Genomic DNA, 18,792 nt, shown 5'->3' with positions numbered 1-18,792 from the left:
TTATTTTTTATTCGTCAATGAAACATAGACAATTAGACACCAACAAATCCTCAAGTTCTAGGATTCATATGAAACTTTTGTTAATTGTTTTCGTACTTTATTTTTCGAGTCATGACTGATAATACAACATCATTGACGCAGGACTCGATGAAAGCTTGCTAGTATAATAGCGAGCCAAAGAATAGTTTCTTTAGTAAATAATGAAAAACGGAAGATTTTAGTAAAGAGGGCTTAGCTAAAATTTGATTTAGCAACTTGTGGAAGAGACTTGAGAAGAGAAGGTGATGGCCTCCGAAGAGTGTGATTGAGAAGTAGCATCAAAGTGAGAAGTGTTAAAGCTCCTGCTTGGTGTGCGCTTCCTAGTGAGACCGGAACATAACTCAGAAGCGTTGATACACCTAATGTCACCTGCAAAAAACGAAAAAACCCCATCAATGGTTTGGAGTTTAAGTTTCCATGAAAGTTTGTTGATTGATTTACCTGAACAGCAGTCATTCCGACGGTACTTCCGATCAAAGCTTTAACGGCTGGATGTATGTCTAGCTTCCTTGTGAACCACCACATTGTTCCAATTGCAATTAGGGTTGTGGTTGCAAGAAGGCGATGATCAAGCTGAAATTTAAGTAAAGTTTTTAAGTCTTTTTGAGACTATTGACGCAAATTGAGAAAGCTTTTTGTCAATGGTGTACCTGAACAGTTGCTGTGTTCTCGAAAAAGTTGCGTAAAAGTGGTTTCATCTCAAATATATTATCTGGGATCCATGTATCGCCCATTTTCGGGAATGTGTTGAATGCACGACCCTACAATTCACAAGCGGAGAGATCAAAATACTCAGCTTCCTTTCTGTAACTAATATAATAGAAGCTTAGATCCAAGTTTGTTAATTTACTTACAGCATCATTTCCAGCAACAAAGGCTCCTGAAATTGCAGTGATACCAACAATCAAGCTTACTGGTAATGCAAGCTTCTTCACTTTAGCGGCTCCCCTAACCCAAGCCAATGACTCAGCTGGTGGTTCAGGCATAACAACAGAGAGAGCGGTCCAGAAAAGTCCACAATAAATGGCAAAAGCTGAGGTCAGATGAGCTGCAAGACGGTACGGGCTTACCCTCGGTTGAGAATATTCAGATGGCGGCTCCTACAGGACCAAACTGATTACTGGTTACACAGCACATAATAACATCTAATAAGAGAATCTACAACAGTTCCTAATCTTTACCTCTAAACCACTTTTAACCATCCACCAACCAATGAGACCTTGTCCAGCACCAAGTGCAAATAAACCAGAGAGCTGAACTCCAAGACGTAGAGTAATATACCCTTTCCGCAGAAAATAGGAAAACGGCAAAGCAAACATGATTCCCAATCCTCTTCCCCACATTCGATGAGCATACTCCATCCAATATATAAACTTAAAATCTTCAAGATTCATCCCTTTGTTCACACTGCAAAACCACCAAATCCCAAAACACAAACAGCATTTTCAAAATCAAGAGTTGGTCCAAAGACAAAAAACGCAAATGCAAGCAACATAGCAACCAAAATCGCAAAACTAACCGCTTATATTCAGGAGACTGCATATATTTCTCAAACTCGCAAACCCATGCTTCATCTGACAGCGGAGGGAATTCACCAGTAAATTTCCAATCAGTCATGGATAAACCAGATCGAGTTAATCGAGTAACTCCGCCTAGAACAACCATGCTGAAAACCCAAGTAGCAGAACCAAAAAGCCATATGCCAACCCATTTACGAGCTTGAGGTCCTCCAGTGACAAGATGCTTCAAACCCTCTTTACTCTCTGAGCTAATCGACGCTACAGTTGACATCTTTCTAAACATTGAAGCATTTTGACCCTACACAAAAACATAATCTTAGAATCTAAGCAAACAAACAGAGAAATCTCATAATCAACTAACAGGAATAAAAAACCTCAACTTTAACATAAACCCTAATCAAAAGTATCAACCTTTGGGAAACTACCTTGAGAAGAGATGGCAAGCCATAGAAGGAGTTTCCAGCTAGAGAAGAAGACGAAGCAGAGGTTACAGTAGCAGCTGTAATGTTAGAAGTGAAAGCTTGATGAGACGAAGTGGTGAATCCTCGAGCGATTCCATTAAACGCTTCTTTGTTCCTCTTCAAAGCCGATCCCACTGCTCGAAACATGTCTATCTCTCTAGGGTTTAAGCAAGGTTTCTGCAAAGAAAGGAAATTGGAAACAAGATACATGAGAAACCAAATAAATAAATCTCAAACAAGTAGAGAATCAGAGATTACATACCTTGTCGAGTCCCACAGGACCAAGCGAGGTATTAACAATATTTGAACCCTAGAGATCGAGAACACACAATTTCCGATGAGAAGAAAGAGAGAATAGATTAGTGTGAGCAGAAATGATGGAAAAGTGAATCAAACCAAACGACAGAGAAGCTAGTAGCAATCTGATGAGATTAAACTTGAAGCACGAAGCAAAAGGAAGAGCCTTTCGAGATCGAAATTTGGTACCTGTAACAAAGTTTAGGAATTTCTCTTCTTCTTGTTCCCTATTAACGTCATCCACAGAAGATCGATGTTGCTGGAGAAAACCAAACCTTGAATTTGGCGAAGAAGACGAGGCAAAATCCAAGGATTCAAGCAGAGAAAAAGAATTTGATTATGAGGTTTTTGTTTTTTTCGTTAACTGTATTTTATTAAGCAAACTGTTACAAGTTTACAACAAATGTAGGGTCTGAGAGAATCAATGCCTAGAAAGACACTATAGGAAAAAAATGCTGGAATGCCACCTTCTAATTTCTAATTTTATTTAACATTTTTTTTTAAATCAAAAGCTAAAGAAATGTCTAAAAACCTTTTCAAAAGATCAACAATTACAAAATCCTACCTCAAATTTACTATCTCTACAACCAAACACTCCCAATCAATCTCCAATTATTCCCTAAAAAAAACCACCGTTCCTTCTGTCTCCTCCGCTCCTCCTCCTCTTCCATATCCACACTCGCTCTCTCCGCTTCCTCTTCTCTCTATTTCGCCAGATCTATCGTCTCTTCTCCACTTCTTTATTGTTCATCTCTCTCTCACATATGTCTCACTCTCTCTTCTAAATATTTACCGGAGAACCGTCACGTTTCTCCGTTCAAAATTGAGATTCCCAAGTTTGCGATCGTATCCGATGATAACAAGTTCACTCAGTTTTCGCCTCTCTATTCTACGATCCCGCCGCCTCCTCCTCAGTTTCCGTCGTCGCGACATCAAAGGACTGCTCTCACTTCTACTGCAACGATGGTGTCTCGAAATATATAGCTGCAAAATTACAAGACAACATCCTCTCAATCGAGTGTCTTGTCTCTGGTTGCGAGAGCTCTGGTCGGCTCGAGCCAGATAAGTGTCGTCAAATCTTGGCCAGAGAGGTTTTTGATCAGCGGGGTGATGCTCTTTCTGAAGCAGTATTGATTCGTTCAAAGAGATTCTACTGTCCTTATAAGGATTGCTCTGCTTTGCTTTTCATTGACGAGAGTGAAGTGAAGATGAAAGATTCGGAGTGTCCTCATTGCCATATAATGGTGTGTGTAGAGTGTGGGACTAAGTGGCATCCAGAGATAACTTGCGAGGAGTTTCAGAAGCTAGCGGAGAACGAAAGAGGAAGAGATGATATTTTGCTCGCGACGATGGCAAAGAAAAAGAAATGGAAAAGATGTCCTTCTTGAGAAGTCTCAGGGTTGCTTATACATGAAGTGCAGGTATATGTATCTTCTTCTTCTTCTTATCGCCTGTGATGCAAATTTGTGAAACAAAGGTTTTTTTTAGTAATTTGTTTAACACATTTTGTGTTTTGCTACAATAGTGGAACTCCGTCGATGGACCATTCTCATTATTGTAATTATTGTAAGCGTTGATTTAGCATTAGTATTTCCTATTATAGGTCTCTAAAAGTAAAGCCTAAAGCTAAAAATTAAGCTTTATGGATATGGATTTCAATTTGGTCTTGTTCTGAAGAGATTGTTAATGCAATATGAACAGGTTTTTACATTGTTAATAAACATAAGTTTGGTGTGTCTGGTTGGAGCATAAGAACACTTGTGAGCAGTTTTATTGATCAAAATTTATGGATATAGGTTCCTTAACAGACACAATTTGATCAAACAAATTTTACATTTTGCTGCTAATGCGGCTCTATTTGATCATGTTATCCCAAAGAATGTGGGTATATTAGTAATTGGTGATTCAAAAGCAATTTGGAAGTGGCTACACCTGATTTGACCAAAGCTTAGTTTTGTTTCAGTCTCTGTCTTCATAGCTTCTTCAGCTTTTGACCTCTCAAGCCATTCCAAAAGGCGGCCGCGTTGATAGCTTTTTTACCAGGAAGCTGGACTTCTAGTACCTGAATCAGTAACACCAAATATTAGCTTTTAAAATACTAGGTTAATGTCTGATTACCGCATTATAACATGTGTGTTTTTTTGTATCACAGTGAGTTTGTAACTTGGTTGATTTAGAGAATAGTGGCAGTGATTTGTCTATAGCTTTTACCTCTAAAGCAGTACCTCCTCCACAGGGAAACACCAATGAACCTTTCTTGAAAGTTACATAATCTTGTCCACCATCTTGGATTTCCAGATCTTTGCATACTCGAGTGGACATGATTTTAAGCTCTAGCACATTTTGCTGACCGCTTTTGTCATCGAGGACTACAACTTTAGCTCTCGTTCCCGGCCATCCTGCGAATGCACGAACCTGGAAAGCCGTTTTACTTTTTATGTTTAGGATTATAGACCAAGTGAACGAAATGAAGGGGTTCTTCTACCTTGTTATGTAGAACAAAAGCTTCCTCGTCAAAAGAGAGCCAAGCCTCATCTGGAGCTATCTGTGCATCAGTTGAATCATTTCAGTCACAAAAGAACCAAATTTCGAATCAGATTACGTTATCTCATACATGAAGCAATATAGCAGCATTGCCTTATAATTTTTGTGCCATATTTTGAACGATACAAGACACAAAACAGATACCTTTGGAGCTAAGGTAGCTTTAGAATCATCTTGGGGAGCTGCTTTTGATTTTGCAGACCCATCAAATATTGAGGGAAGTTCACGGATAAGAAGCTTTGAACCTGCAAAGTTTATTTTCGCTTAGACACTACTCACATATTTTTTACTGAAAAGCATAAGCAGGTACTGCTCTCGTTTATTATATTACCTTCAGAAAATAGGAACGAGAGCAGTTCTGGTGCCTGCAGATGATTCAAACAGAGGGGTCATTGACATCCAGAGAATATAATAAAGATGATGAGCTACGTTGGGGATAAAGTGAATACCTTTATTAGATCATCCACTTGGAACCTCTTAGAGGCAATCACTGGCCCTGCATCTAACTTTCGCACCGTAAATGCTAATGATACTCCTGTTTCCGGGACACCATCCTAGTGTAGCCACCAAGTGTTATTGTGCACACTTGAGTCAAGAGTCTTAGCAATGTAGTAAGTAAGAGGCTAAGCAATAAGAGGGAGAATGGAATGAGTTAAGATTGATTTGCACCTGTAATGCTCTTTGAACTGGAGCTGCACCACGGTACAGGGGCAACAAACTTGGGTGTATGTTCACTGTCCCTAAACCATTAAATATTGGCTCAAAACACAAGACTCATTCGCAGTATATTCGTTTCCATCGACTATCTAGAATGTTCCATTCAGTATCAACTTTGACTAACCATGTAATGGAATTTTAAGGAACTTAGTAGGCAATATATTCCCATAAGCTGCTGTAATACAAAGCTCAGGTTGCAACTCTCGTAAAGCCGATAAGAATGCTTCCTGCATAGAAGAAATGCAATGTCATTGTCACAAGAAAGAACGAAAGATCACATCTTTCTTTCCAAAAGCAAGAGCTTGATATTAACCACAAAAGAACCCTTACATCTCCTGCCTTCTCAGGGGAGAAAATGAGATCAGAAGGTAAGCCTTTATCAAGAGCGTATTGCGCTACAGGCGAAGGCAACACTTTTCTACCCCGATCTCTCCTTGATGGAGGCTGTGTAACAATGCCTGCAACCTAGAACAAAAGCCGAATCAGCGGGTTCAAAACCGGTTTAAGTAACAACAAAAGTTCCTAAAGATCTTCACCAACAACAAAAGTTCCTAAAGATCTTCACCAACAACAAAAGTTCCTAAAGATCTTGTTTCATAATCAAAAGGGTTAACAAAATCAATATCACATTGTTCATAAACAATCAAATTTCCCATTAACAAGAATCAAAATCAGAAAACATTCAAATCAGAGTTCCATTATTCAAAATCTCAATTTCACAGTGCCAGTTTCAGATTATACCTCAAAGGAAGAGTTTGGTGCAGCAGATGCATTGAAAAGAGCTTCAAGCACAGTCACAGAAACCTAATTTCACAGAAAGGAATTAGATTAGACTAAAACCCTAAACCCATGAAGATGTTAAAAAATCTCTTAACCTGAGGAGAGCCTAAGAAGATGAGAGGCTTCTTCTTCGGAGACGGAGCTATAGATGAAACAGTTGAAGAAGCGTTGTAGCAGATGAAACGACGTAGTATCATTGTTGCTGCTTCAATGGTTTCGAAGCTTCTTTTGGGAGACGAAGATGATAATAGGATTATGTGATTTGGTTCGAACCGGTCGTAACCGGATTGAACCGGAAAGTAAAACATAACCAAATCGAAATGATTTTTAATTCGGTTGAGTAATCTTCTGATTCATAATTTGACTCCTCTTTAATGGAAACTGTGTTTCTTCTTTGGTTTTTCACAATGGTCAAGTGGAATTTTGAAATTTAACAGATTTGGGAATTTGGTGATTTTTTTCATCTCGGAGTAAATTACCATATATTGAACCAAAAGATTCAAGTAAAAATTTGTCTAAACAGAAAAAATATTGGGTAGTTTCATTATGATGGATCAAAGCTTGTAAACAGGGGTGATTCCAAGAAGGTAGAAGCATTTCCGCATGACTATAGCTGTTGCTTCGCAAAGTAAGAGACGGCTTGTCTCCTCTGCTGAACCATTCACCTGTAAAGAGAAAGATGAAAACAATGGCGGGTTTGCTTGGTTATACAGTCTAATCAACGGTTTAGATAGAGAAGTAGGATTTTGGGAAGGCTCACCTGACAATTGGAGTAGAATTTGGTGAACTCTTCGGATAAGTAGTAAAGGTACTTGCACAGCACGTTCGGTAACAATGTGGTGCACGCTTCCTCAACCGTCTGCAAGCAAATTGTTCACACAACAATTGTTCATCTTCTTGTTACCAAGAATATCAAAGTACAAATCTAATGAGCATGTGTTTTTTTTACCTCAGCAAATTGAAGCAGGTGAAGCCCCAGTGCCCGTTCCGCTGCATGATCCAATGCTATCTTTCCTGTCTGCAATAAAATAAGTGTTAGCACATTACACAGACTTTGTAGGTGTTTGAGTTCATGCTGCTAAAATACCTTTTTTAGCTCATCTATGTCTTTGCCAGACTTTCTTATGATTGAGCAGATCCGAGCATGGGCGTAAAGAAGGTAAACGGCTGTATCTCCCTACATGATCAAAATATTCAATAAGCATGTGTAGATGACTCAATAATGCAAATATGTAGACTAGCTCCAAAATTCCAGTACCTTGTCATTAAGCATTTGATCAAAGCTGAAAGTATAACCCGTCAATCTGTTGGTCTTCAGGTCAGCATACCTTGAAAGCAAATTCAACAAAACCACAAGTCATTTATCACATTTGTGCAGCCTTGGTTACAAAAGTCATCGAAAACCAGAGGATACTAAATAGAATTCACTATCACCAGTACCAGCAGTAGAATAGAGATTAATACTTACTTCAGCGCACCGTATCAACTGCCTCAGCTGTTTGGTCCAGCTCCTCAGGTGTCCATTCTTTGTCCATACCTAAACAGAGAAACAACATATACGGGATGAATAAGACCATATAATTACTGAACAATGAATAGTACAGTAATTTAGAGAGTGCTGACACAAAGTTGGATACCTCGCTCAATAAGGGCAGCTTTACTGCGATCCTTGGCCTCATCTAGCAAATCAACTAGTCGGACTACCTCGTTTGCCCGAGTTCTAAATCGCTTGTTATCAGCTCCAAGGACAAGACCAAAACCAACATGGTTAACTCTAGGGTAAGTTTTGTCATCGTCTGGAAGCCAGCCTGCTTTTCTGGCAGCCTGATTCAGAGTTACATGATAACCACAGTTACGACTGACAGTTTCAATCAAGACAACATTCACAAGACGTGAAAAACATATTCATGAAACCTACTTTAAAGAACATATGAAAGTGCTGCTGCTGGCCAAGGTCGGTCAAATATATAATCCACTCAGCTTTCTCTTCATTAAGCCGATACCTGGGCCAGGAAGATTTTAGCACCATCAGACAATACGGAAGTCATAATATATGAGATGTATTTTCCAAACATTGCTACTAAAGTCCAGATAAACATAAAGATAGCCCACCAAAGAGCAGTCAGATCGGTAGAGGCATAGTTAAAACCACCGTTACTCTTTACAACCATGAGTGGGATGTTAAAGCCTTCGACGAATATCACACGAGCACCTTCATTTTCTTCAACTAACCCCTTGCTGCTCAATTCCTCAATTACGTTAGCGATATAAGGGTTGTAAAAGCTTTCTCCCTGTCATAAATCAATGTATTTTCCATTACACATCCATGTATATCTCTTTCCCATTCTGTCTCTATAATTTAGTATAGGTCCCAACTATTCCTTTACCTTTTCTTCAAGCTCGACTCGAAGGCGTTGGTACACCTTGGCAAACTCATTTCGGCTGATTTCACAAATCTTAGCCCAAGCCTTGCGGTAAACAGGATCTCCACCCTAAAACAAAGAAGTGATTTAGATTTTGCAACTAAAGGTAGCTGCAAATTGAGACACTGAGAAACAGAAGAATGCACCAGTGATTGAGGATAAAAATTGTTATTTACCTGTAGACGGACCACAGCCTGTTGTGCCTTTTCCTTAAACTCCGGATCCAAATCAAATCTCAATTTTGATTTCTTGTAAAACATCTATCAGAGGACATCAAAAGTTAGAAACTATATTGCTATGGTTTTTCACATGAAGCATATTATGCCAATATTGGTAAAGCTTGAGAAGCCATATGATGCAAGGCAGCTGACCTGAAGATCTCCAATTGCTGTCTCGGTCACACTATCTGTATCAGGAAATTTCTCAAAGAGAAACTCAATCAACATGCCAAACTGCAGAATAAAAGCAGCTTTTATTTCTTCGATAAATTTCGGGAATACAATATATAAAAAAACTCGGTTTCAAGGTTAAGAAATCATATAAAGGGCAGAAAAGTAGCTAGCTACCTGTGTTCCCCAGTCACCAACATGGTTTCTGCGTAGAACTTCAACCTTTGAGTACTCGAGCATACGAGCAAGCGTATCACCAATGATAGTTGATCTTAGATGACCAACATGCATTTCTTTAGCAATGTTGGGAGAGGAAAAATCAACTACAGCTCTCTTAACAGAAAGAGTAGGCGCCCATGTATCAATTCCATCGATAAGCATATTTTCAATACTCTGCGGATAGATTACAAAACAATTATGACAAACACAAAATTATTTACTAGAATTGACAATACAACAGGATCACCTTAGCTATCCACTTAGCTGATAGTACAACATTAACAAATCCAGGTCCAGCTATAGAGCATGATTCCACCATCTCAGAACTAGGGAGATTCTTAATAAGAGCCTAGGTGAAAAAGGAAACAGAATACGAGTTAAAAGAGATATCAATTCTGCTTCACAACATACATCACACAAAAAGCCACGAAATTTAAAAGACCAAACCAACAAACTAACCAATCAACCAACCTGTCCAACAGCGGGAGGACCCTTGAACTGCGTACCCTTTCCTTTGATAATGGACCATAGTCCCATTGCATTGTTACTGCAAACAACAACAATATGAGGAAAGAGAAAACAACTTAGTTGGTACTTAAAGTGAAAGAGGGAGCACCATTGGTAATCTCCGAATTTGGCAGGCTCAATCAAGGGCTCAACGTTAGGTTCATCAGGAACAGTTAATTTAAGAGACACCTCAAAGAGCTTAGCGAGTTCCCGTAAATTCTTTATTCTGTCACAGCAATCAAAAACACAGTCATGAAACAGAGTAAGAAGAATATCAAATTACACTTTCTCCAAGATAATAAAAAGGGTACTGTGACTTACAGCTACAATGGTTGCCATCAACAGTTTCTTGGTTGCCAAAGGAAATGAAATTCTAGTTAACAAAAAAAAAACACAAATAGCAAAAATCAGTACAAGCATTAACTTATCAGTACTTAACTAGAAGAAATCTTCAAGCAAACATCATTTATAAATCAAGTAGCTTTACAAGGTCTCTTTGTGATTCTTCTAGTGAAATTCCAACATTTGGGTCAGCGTCTCTATCATCGGTAACAAAGTTATTCATAATTCAAGTAAAGTTTAAGAACAGACTTGAGACACAAAATCCAGAAGAAGTAAATCGAAATCACGAGACAGTTGAAATCTTCAATGAACAATCTAAGCTAATGAGAGAACGTACCTGAGGCCTGAGCTCACCGGCCGGAGCTGGAGAGAAGAGAAAGCTGATGAAGCAAAAAATGGAGCCGGCGACGAAAACTTGTTTAGGGTTTCGGGAATCGGGACTTTTTATTAACACGTGTGCATTTTAACCACTTACAATAATAGACGTCATAAACGTGTTTGACAAAAGTCAATTTCCAATAGACTTGATTTTAAATGGGCTTTAACGTGAGGCCCATTATTAATTTGTCGCTTATTTTTCATCCGACCAAGTATAATAAAATTTCATTAATCTATCTATACATTTTTGGATCACAATTAGCAAATAAATCCTGAAGTTGAGAAATATTTACAATGGCATGCCATTAGCATTAATTATTTAGATTTGTTTTATTTAAGTAAAGATTTTTAAATGAAATTCATTTTTCATATATTTAGCAAAAGTCTCTACAAAATCTTTCCTTATCTATTTAAGTAAAGATTTTGAAATCAAATATGTTCTCAACAATTTACCAAAAATCTCTACACAATCTTTTTAAAAATCTCAACTTAGTTAACTTCTGATTTTTATCTGCAAAAAAAAAAAATTAATAGTAACGAGTGATGTAAAAATCGGGAATGTTGATATTACAATTTCTTCTACTTCTTTTTTTTTTTCATATAATGAAAATTATTTTTAGGGATACTTTCTCAAAACCTCTAAATAAAACAAAAGGTTTCAAAAGATAGCTTCTCTTTTGGTGGGTCGACACGCAAACCCACAACTCTCAACGGGCTTATCCGCATGAACCTGCGACCCGTAGTGGATAAAAATATTATTCAAAAAATAACAAATGATGTTTAATTTTACGGGACGGGGTTATATGGTGCAACGGGGTTAGATCGATATTAATATTAAACAATATACTATGGATGAAATTTTAGAATTAAAAATCAAAATTTAATTATAAAATCAGAAACACTAAACAAAATAAACAATATTAACAAAACAAATACAACTTAAAATTTTGCTAAATAATTTTTTAGTTATAAAAAAATCAACCCGCGGTGTACCGCGGGGTAAAATCTAGTAATTAATTATAAACAATTTACAATTCACAAATGGACTTAATTTTTAAAAGTATCTCTACTTAAAATTAATATGCAAAAGTAGGATAAATTATCCAAAAAAATTGATCGGTGTAAAGCAAAATTGACAGGCGCATCTGAAATACATAACGAGGTATGATTATACTTGATCACTAGGATATGACCCGCGGTACACCGCGGGTTAATTATTTGATATTTTTTGTTGGGCACCGCAGATCGGTTTTTTGTAACTCAAATTTTTAAATTTTAAGTCACTAATTCGTTTTTTTTTTTGATAAAATGGTTAATAGTCATTAATCTACATGACATGCAAATTCAAAAAGCTTAAACCTATAACAATCACAAATTTTAATACATTGATTAATCATTGTGATGACCGATATACATATATCTTTAATTAATTTTCTTTGTAAGCTCATTGAATGTATGGCAGTTTATTTGTTAATACTTAATAATAATATTCATTGTAATTTTATTGTACCTATGGCAATATCAGTATGGGATTTCTACTTAACCATATAAGTGGTTTTTGTTTTTCTTAATTGTGTGGAACATACTTCTTTAAGCCCTGTTTGTTTGAGGGGAAGGATTGACATAACCACGTGAATGTATCATTTATTTACTTAGCCTTTTGACTAAAGTCAACCATCTAAAACAAACCTTATGTGGTGATAACTGATCTAACTGAGTTGAGAGAAATTCCTTGATCACTGGAAGCTGATGAGTCAGATTCATGGTATGAGCATCGCTTTCCATAGAATGGTAAATTGGTAACAATCAGAGATATTAGCATTTTTCTATCAATTGAATTAGAGTATTAGACTATCTTGAAAAGACTATTAACATAGGTTTGACAAAAATGTTACACAATCTGCAGCTGCCTCTTCACATGGTTGTTATCAAAACTCAATGTATTAATCATAAAAACTTGCGACACATTAAGACTAACAAAATGTCAAATACAAAGAACAAAAGTGATTTACATAATCTAGCATGGTCATGGTCATAAATAAATTGGAAATTCGTTCTAGACGTATAGAATCACAACTAAATGTGACTAACATGGTCAGGTGACCACCTCGTTTTTACTAATTTGTAAGGATATATATATATATATATATATATATATATATATATATATATATATATATATATATATATATATATATATATATATTTTTTAAAATTCAAGTGTGTGCAATGAGCCAATGACATTATTATGATTCATGAGATAACTTTCTATCAACCTAAAAGCTATAATAGAAAATGATGCTACCATCATAAATTCATAATATTTAGGCTTTGCTTGTTGGTACTCATCATCAAGTGTTTGGCGGAGCTTAACAGCCTGCATTTGTACTGTTAACATAATGTGCTAAACATATTAGATAATTAACATAATGTGTTAACATAAAGTCTATGTCAATTCCAATCACATTGAATGTAGAGGTGGAAACATCATAACAAAAATAAAAGAAAACTCGCCAATCACATTTCGGTTCGGTTCCGGTTCTTTCGGTTCTAAAATTTATGATCCATTCGGATATTTTCAAATTTCGGTTCAGTTATTTTTGCTTTGGTTCCGGTTCAGTCCATTCGGTTCGGTTAATGTGTATTACAAGGAATTTTAGATTGACAAGTATATAGCAATTTTCATATTTTTATTTTACCAAGCAATGATACAATATTTTAATCTTTAAATAAATTACGAATTAATTTACCCGTTTATTAATGATAATGGAGTGTATGTACAGTACAATGCATTAATTATTTATCATTGTTTACTTTTATATTATAGTTGCTCCCTCCGCTTTATTTCAAGTGTGTTTAATATTCTTTCAGTTTCATAGATAGTGTCGTCTTAGATTTAATGTGTGTTTTACAAAAAAAAAAAAATTCAAATAAAATTCCAATTTTAACCCTATTGCTTTAAAGTACTTATCTTATTATATAAAGTATGGTTTTCAAAGTGAGTAATTCATAAGATTGTGCCACGTGACAAGTCTATTGATCAGATGCTAACATGTGTTAGAAAAGAGTTAACCTTTTTTCCCTTAAAGAAATAGAAAAACTAAATAAAAAAAGACAAATTTATTTGTCTATATCTAAAAAAAATTATTTTTTCTTAACCAAAAGGAAAATTAAAAATTTGTTTTTACATGTGTTATTGGTCAATTAAATTTAGCATATATTCATTTTTAAATAAAAATTTAGTATGGATATTAACTAACTAATAAAGCCCATTGAAGTTTAAAATAAAAATATAATTTATTTAATATTAATTTAATTGGATAAAATTTTATTTATCATTGTAATATAGTATAATGGGCTATATTATTTATCATTGTAAGCTACTAGCGTTCGGGTTAGGAAGAAGAGCTTGTCCTGGGTCCGGACTGGCTCAACGGCTAGTGAGCTTGAGTCTCGGGTCTTTGATTCAATGCTTTGAATGGGAGAGGATTGGAGAAGAAGAGGTGGATATGACTGAAGGTGGAGGACTCACAATGCCTAGAGCTAGACCTTTGGTAGCCATGTGCCGAGCACGTGCCTTTGTTGGAAAAATTCTACATGAGTCTGGTTGATTTTGTAACTTTTGTAAAGGCTAGCTATTACATGTGTTTAGGTAATGGTTTGTGTCTGTATGTTGGAGTTATTACTATATTGGTACTATGTAAAACGATGAATTCATTACAATTAAAGCGGAGGATACATAACAGTAAATCGATTAATTATGACAACAAAACACATCGCTAATCTCTTAGTATTTTTTTTTTTTTGTCTTAGACAAAGTTTTATAAGTGAGTTCTCTCTTGTTGGATGATGATGATATTAGGTGATAGTTTATACCTTTTTTACTTGAACTAATGGCTATGTGGTTCGTCTATGCAGTATCACACGAATCCGCTTGTCGTTTGTATTTGATTATACCCGTACGAACCTCCTGACTGCATACACAACCGACAGTCTAAGTTGACACCTAGTTCAAAACCCTCTGCAAGGGTCTTATGCAGATTAGCTTTACGTGGATGTCTCTCCATTCTGCTCAGCGCAGTTCAAGGTACTGGAATGCGCGGGCTAACATTTCTACTGCACATTCCTTTGTAGACGCCTACCAAGGTAGTATTCCCTTGAAGTTCTAGGCCGATATATTTCGCGACACGTAGAAACTTATATCATAATTCCCACAGTAAATCGCTTTAACATATCTACGATCAAAGAAAAAGCCTTGGACACAGTCGTAGTACCATTGTAAGCACGCATGTGTGAAGTGATCTAAACAAAGAGGTGAAGAGATTGAGAGCACGGTTCAATTACATTAGACTAGTATATGATCATATCATATATTTTCCAGAATACCAAATTTAAGTTTTTAGCATTTAATAATAATTTGTTTTTCTACCACAAATTGTCAATACATTAAAACTTTAAACCATTTGAAATAAGAGATATGAAAAACCAGTTTTACAAAATTTAATCAAAATATAAGCCAAAAAAAAAAAAAACAAGAAAAAACAAACAAATGATAAAACAATAAAAGTTATATATATGTTTAAATTTGAGATCCAAATCAAAAATCATCTACGCTATAAAATGTTAAACAACAAAATACTACAAAAAGAAAACTGTTTATGAAAGAAAACAGTTTTTTTTTCTCTCCCAATCGACTTCAAAGCGACTTTTAAATTCTCATTGTCTCCGGCCGGCGTCGGCTTCTCCGGCGTCGGTCGGCCTTTCCTCTCTTTTATCCTTTACTTCCTTTGTTTTGTTCTTTCTGCATAGATCTAGATAATAATATATGGCAAATCGAGATTTCAAAATCCATGCTCTTTGCCTTCTCACAATGTTGTTACAAAATCTGAGGCCGTCAATCTCAAATCTGTCTCCAATCTTGACTTGGGTATCGTCTGATAATATCCAGATTTCATCGCCATGTGTGGGAGATGTGGTTTCGGGAATAGATGGTGTCTCGGATCGTGCCCATTGCGACCAAGTTACCCTTCAAAGTCGCGCCTCTTTTCTCTCCTTCCGTGAGAGCGTATCTCCGACCCTATCATGGCCTCAACTCAAGTGCTATGGTGTCGGCTTCTTTCCGTCTTGGAACGGTGTCCGTCGTTTCTTCACCGGAACGTCTCTGTTCCGTCATGATATAATCTGGGTTTCTCATATGAATCTCTCCAATTCAGGAATTGGGAATCAATTTCGGACATGGGATCCTGGAGTAATCGATTGTGACTCCACTGTTTGTGTGATGAAACTACGGATGCATCAATTGGATCATAAATTGATTCAGATACTAAAGTCCATTATAGACATAGTCAAGTTTTGGCGACATGATTTGATTAATATTGGTTGGATTTTGTGGTTATGGAATGCATCAGCGAGACAAACAGTGGAATATATGCACAAGATGGGTATGGGCAATTGTGTTAATGGACGGATACGAAATGATTTCATATCCATTAGAAGACATAAGTCAGATTTTATCAACAAAAATATCTTTGTGGAGATTCATGGCCAGAGAGTGACGAGAAGGAAGACGGCGGCGCGTACAAGACTAAATTTCACACGACTAGATGAACGCTCTCTTGCTCCGATGCTTGGTGGAGAAGAAGATGATGGCTTTGTCTTTTTGCTCTTTTCAAATGGCAATGGGCTTCATCAATATTGGTCAAGCCCACCACTTCAATTGTTAATTTTCAACAATTTTAATCCTTCAAGGAACACCAAATGGTTTGTTTGGATTTAAAATTTGTGTAAAATCCAGCCTCATTGATGATGACGTTGATTGTGTCGTGGGATCAAACGCATCTCTTGTTGTTTCTTCAACAGAAGTGATCATGGACATGTTGTTGTGTCAAGGCCTATGTTTCTCTCGGGTAAGAGTTAGGGATTTTTTGGAATCTGGTAAGGCAATCTTTTCAAAAGATGCTATAGTCGAACCTATTTTGACTACAGTAAACTTATTTGTGATTATGTTAAAGAAAATTACAAAGTCGAGTTTTTTAAGAAAAACTTTGGTACGGAAGCTTTGGTACCACCGTGTCTACATTTCAGAGTTATTTATGGATACATCTGGTGTAAAGCTACGGTTTGCAAAAAGAAAGTTCAGCCACAAGTTGCTGCATGCCAATCGTAACCAAGAAAAATCAAATATGAAGTTGGACAATAACGGATCTTATGGTCGGTTAGCGAGTAAGACTACTCTTCGGAAAGCATCGTCAATCTCCCTTCTGCTGTATTTTTCGTAATGTATGGCACATACATCTGCGTATGTAATAATTGTGTTCTAGTAATTCTGTTAATGTCTTTGTAATAACTCTTTTAAATCAATGAAATTCTGTTTTTGCCGGAAAAAAAAAAAAATTAACTAGTAATTTAGGTGACTTGTGCCACAAACCATATTTCAAACATGAAAACTTTCTAAGTTTCTTCATTTAACTTGATAGCTTGTAGAAGCAATCAAGTAATACGCTTGCTTGTATAAGATTCAAGTGAGATCAATGTTAGGGATGTTATCAATCTGCAGTCTCGGTTAATTTGGACAACTATTTTTTTTTTTTTGATAAATGAACTAAATTTTCTAGCCCTGGGCTTTCGGAAATTTCGGTTTATCCGGTTCGGTTTTAAGGGTTAATCGGTTTTCTGAAATTTGATCCGAATTAAACCGAATAAATATTCGGTTCGGTTTGTTCGATAATCGGTTCATTCGGTTCGGGTATCTGTTTTAAATTCTATTCCGAAATTAACCGAATTTTTTTCTAATTCGGTTTATTTAAACCGAATTAAGCCAGAATACAAATAATGGGCTGAAATAAAACTAAATTAAATACAAACCCAAGAAAACTAAATTACAAACCCAAATATAACAAATTAGAATAACAAAATAACAAGCCCATCCCAGTCCAGCCCATTAACAATTAGGGTTTCCACACATTGTTAATGGCGACGGCGGCGGTCATGGTTGGCGACGTCGGCGGTCATGGTTGGCGACAAAACTTGTTATTCGCAAAGACATCTAAAACGACCAGATCTGTGACATAGCATCATGAAAACCAGTAAACCACATTCATTCTTCAACTAAATCGATTTCAAAATTTGAATACAATAAACCCTAATTGATAAGAAAAACTAACCTTCTCAAACTACAAGCGATTAAGATCCTTGCGTGTAAGATCCTTGCACAATACCGCAAACTACAAGCGATTAACATAGACATAAACGAGATCTGGGTTTAGATCTTACGAAGAAACTAACAGAAATCCAAGTTAAAGACATAAACAATTAAGATTAGAAGAAGAAGAGGTTACCTTTTGGATTTTCGCAATTAGGGTTTCACCAAAGCGTTCGTTTTCCGGATTTCTCAAGCATGATTTCGATGCTAGACGACGAAGAAGAGTAACAGAAGAAGAGATTAAGAGAAGGCGAGAAGAAACGATGAAGAAAAGACGGTGAGTCGGAGTTGGTCTCACGGGTAAACGAAATCGCCTTTGAGTCGCACAAGAGAGAGTTCAGAGTTGGCTGCGGGAGAGATATGAATTAGGTTTAGTGTTAATAGGATTTTATACCTCGGTTTACGAAAACCGATCGGAATTCTTAATCCGAACCCGATTAAACCGAAACCGAATTCCCAATTAAATAGTCTCCGATCGGTTCTCTTCCTTTCACTCTCTCAGAACCGAAATGCGATTTGATCGGTTTATTCGGTCCAATCCGAACAAACCGATCCGAAAACCCAGGACTAACTAGTATAATTTCAAAACCTAATGCATACTGGAAGTTTTCATAATTAAACTAAATATTTGAAATTCAGTAGAAAATTATTAGTCAAATTTGATAGGTTTAATTACCTTTCCGTTACGACTAAGTTTATGATTAGTTTTGAAAAATTCTACACTGTCAACTAATATCTATATATTTTTAATTAAATTGACACTTTGTCAACCTACAATTAATATATCTGTTTATATTTATTAAATTATATTGAGTGGACAATTTAAAAAGTATTTGGAGACATCTATCCGCCACTTCATAATATTTGTTGTCCGTAACGAAATAAATTAAGAGAGCAAAATAGTGTTAACTGTTAACAATGAGACGGTGACGTGGCTTGCTCTTTGTGATAACGTGGCAAGTTCGTGTTTTGCTT

The 18,792-nt window shown here is 36.3% G+C and overlaps 2 protein-coding genes, 1 long non-coding RNA gene and 2 pseudogenes across 5 annotated transcripts; 1 reads left to right on the top strand and 4 right to left on the bottom strand.

The window, feature by feature from the left end:
• Positions 1-47: 47 nt before the first annotated feature.
• Positions 48-2,694, bottom strand: LOC9324519 (cytochrome c oxidase assembly protein COX15). 3 transcript variants are annotated; one of them, XM_021035890.1, is made up of 9 exons: positions 2,507-2,694; positions 2,283-2,330; positions 1,985-2,197; positions 1,559-1,857; positions 1,221-1,446; positions 894-1,139; positions 690-800; positions 481-612; positions 48-408 (listed from the first exon to the last, which is right to left on the bottom strand). In XM_021035890.1, the coding sequence occupies exons 3-9, from the start codon at positions 2,165-2,167 to the stop codon at positions 232-234; spliced, it is 1,374 nt and encodes a 457-aa protein (XP_020891549.1). In that variant the 5' UTR covers positions 2,168-2,197; positions 2,283-2,330; positions 2,507-2,694; the 3' UTR covers positions 48-231. The 3 variants fall into 3 exon arrangements, with proteins under 3 accessions (XP_020891549.1, XP_002886967.1, XP_020891550.1); XM_002886921.2 differs by lacking the exon at positions 2,283-2,330; XM_021035891.1 differs by lacking the exons at positions 2,283-2,330; positions 2,507-2,694 and adding an exon at positions 2,417-2,491.
• A 483-nt stretch (positions 2,695-3,177) lies between these two features.
• On the top strand, positions 3,178-4,038 carry LOC110224195 (annotated as a pseudogene).
• Positions 4,039-4,061: 23 nt separating this feature from the next.
• On the bottom strand, positions 4,062-6,606 carry LOC9323031 (methionyl-tRNA formyltransferase). Its single transcript, XM_002886920.2, has 11 exons — positions 6,454-6,606; positions 6,320-6,382; positions 5,909-6,043; positions 5,703-5,805; positions 5,531-5,601; positions 5,311-5,415; positions 5,193-5,226; positions 5,006-5,106; positions 4,803-4,862; positions 4,529-4,732; positions 4,062-4,379 (listed from the first exon to the last, which is right to left on the bottom strand). The coding sequence occupies exons 1-11, from the start codon at positions 6,553-6,555 to the stop codon at positions 4,290-4,292; spliced, it is 1,068 nt and encodes a 355-aa protein (XP_002886966.1). The 5' UTR covers positions 6,556-6,606; the 3' UTR covers positions 4,062-4,289.
• Positions 6,607-6,796: 190 nt separating this feature from the next.
• Positions 6,797-10,669, bottom strand: LOC9324518 (annotated as a pseudogene).
• A 6,687-nt stretch (positions 10,670-17,356) lies between these two features.
• On the bottom strand, positions 17,357-18,195 carry LOC110231007. Its single transcript, XR_002334102.1, has 3 exons — positions 17,954-18,195; positions 17,780-17,839; positions 17,357-17,676 (listed from the first exon to the last, which is right to left on the bottom strand). It is a non-coding gene; the product is annotated as an uncharacterized LOC110231007 (long non-coding RNA).
• Positions 18,196-18,792: the final 597 nt, after the last annotated feature.

Source organism: Arabidopsis lyrata, assembly GCF_000004255.2.
Source record: "Arabidopsis lyrata subsp. lyrata unplaced genomic scaffold ARALYscaffold_2, whole genome shotgun sequence".
Classification (NCBI taxonomy): domain Eukaryota; kingdom Viridiplantae; phylum Streptophyta; class Magnoliopsida; order Brassicales; family Brassicaceae; genus Arabidopsis; species Arabidopsis lyrata.
The sequence above is the reverse complement of the archived record's forward strand: the minus strand, read 5'-3'. Positions and strand labels throughout refer to the sequence as shown.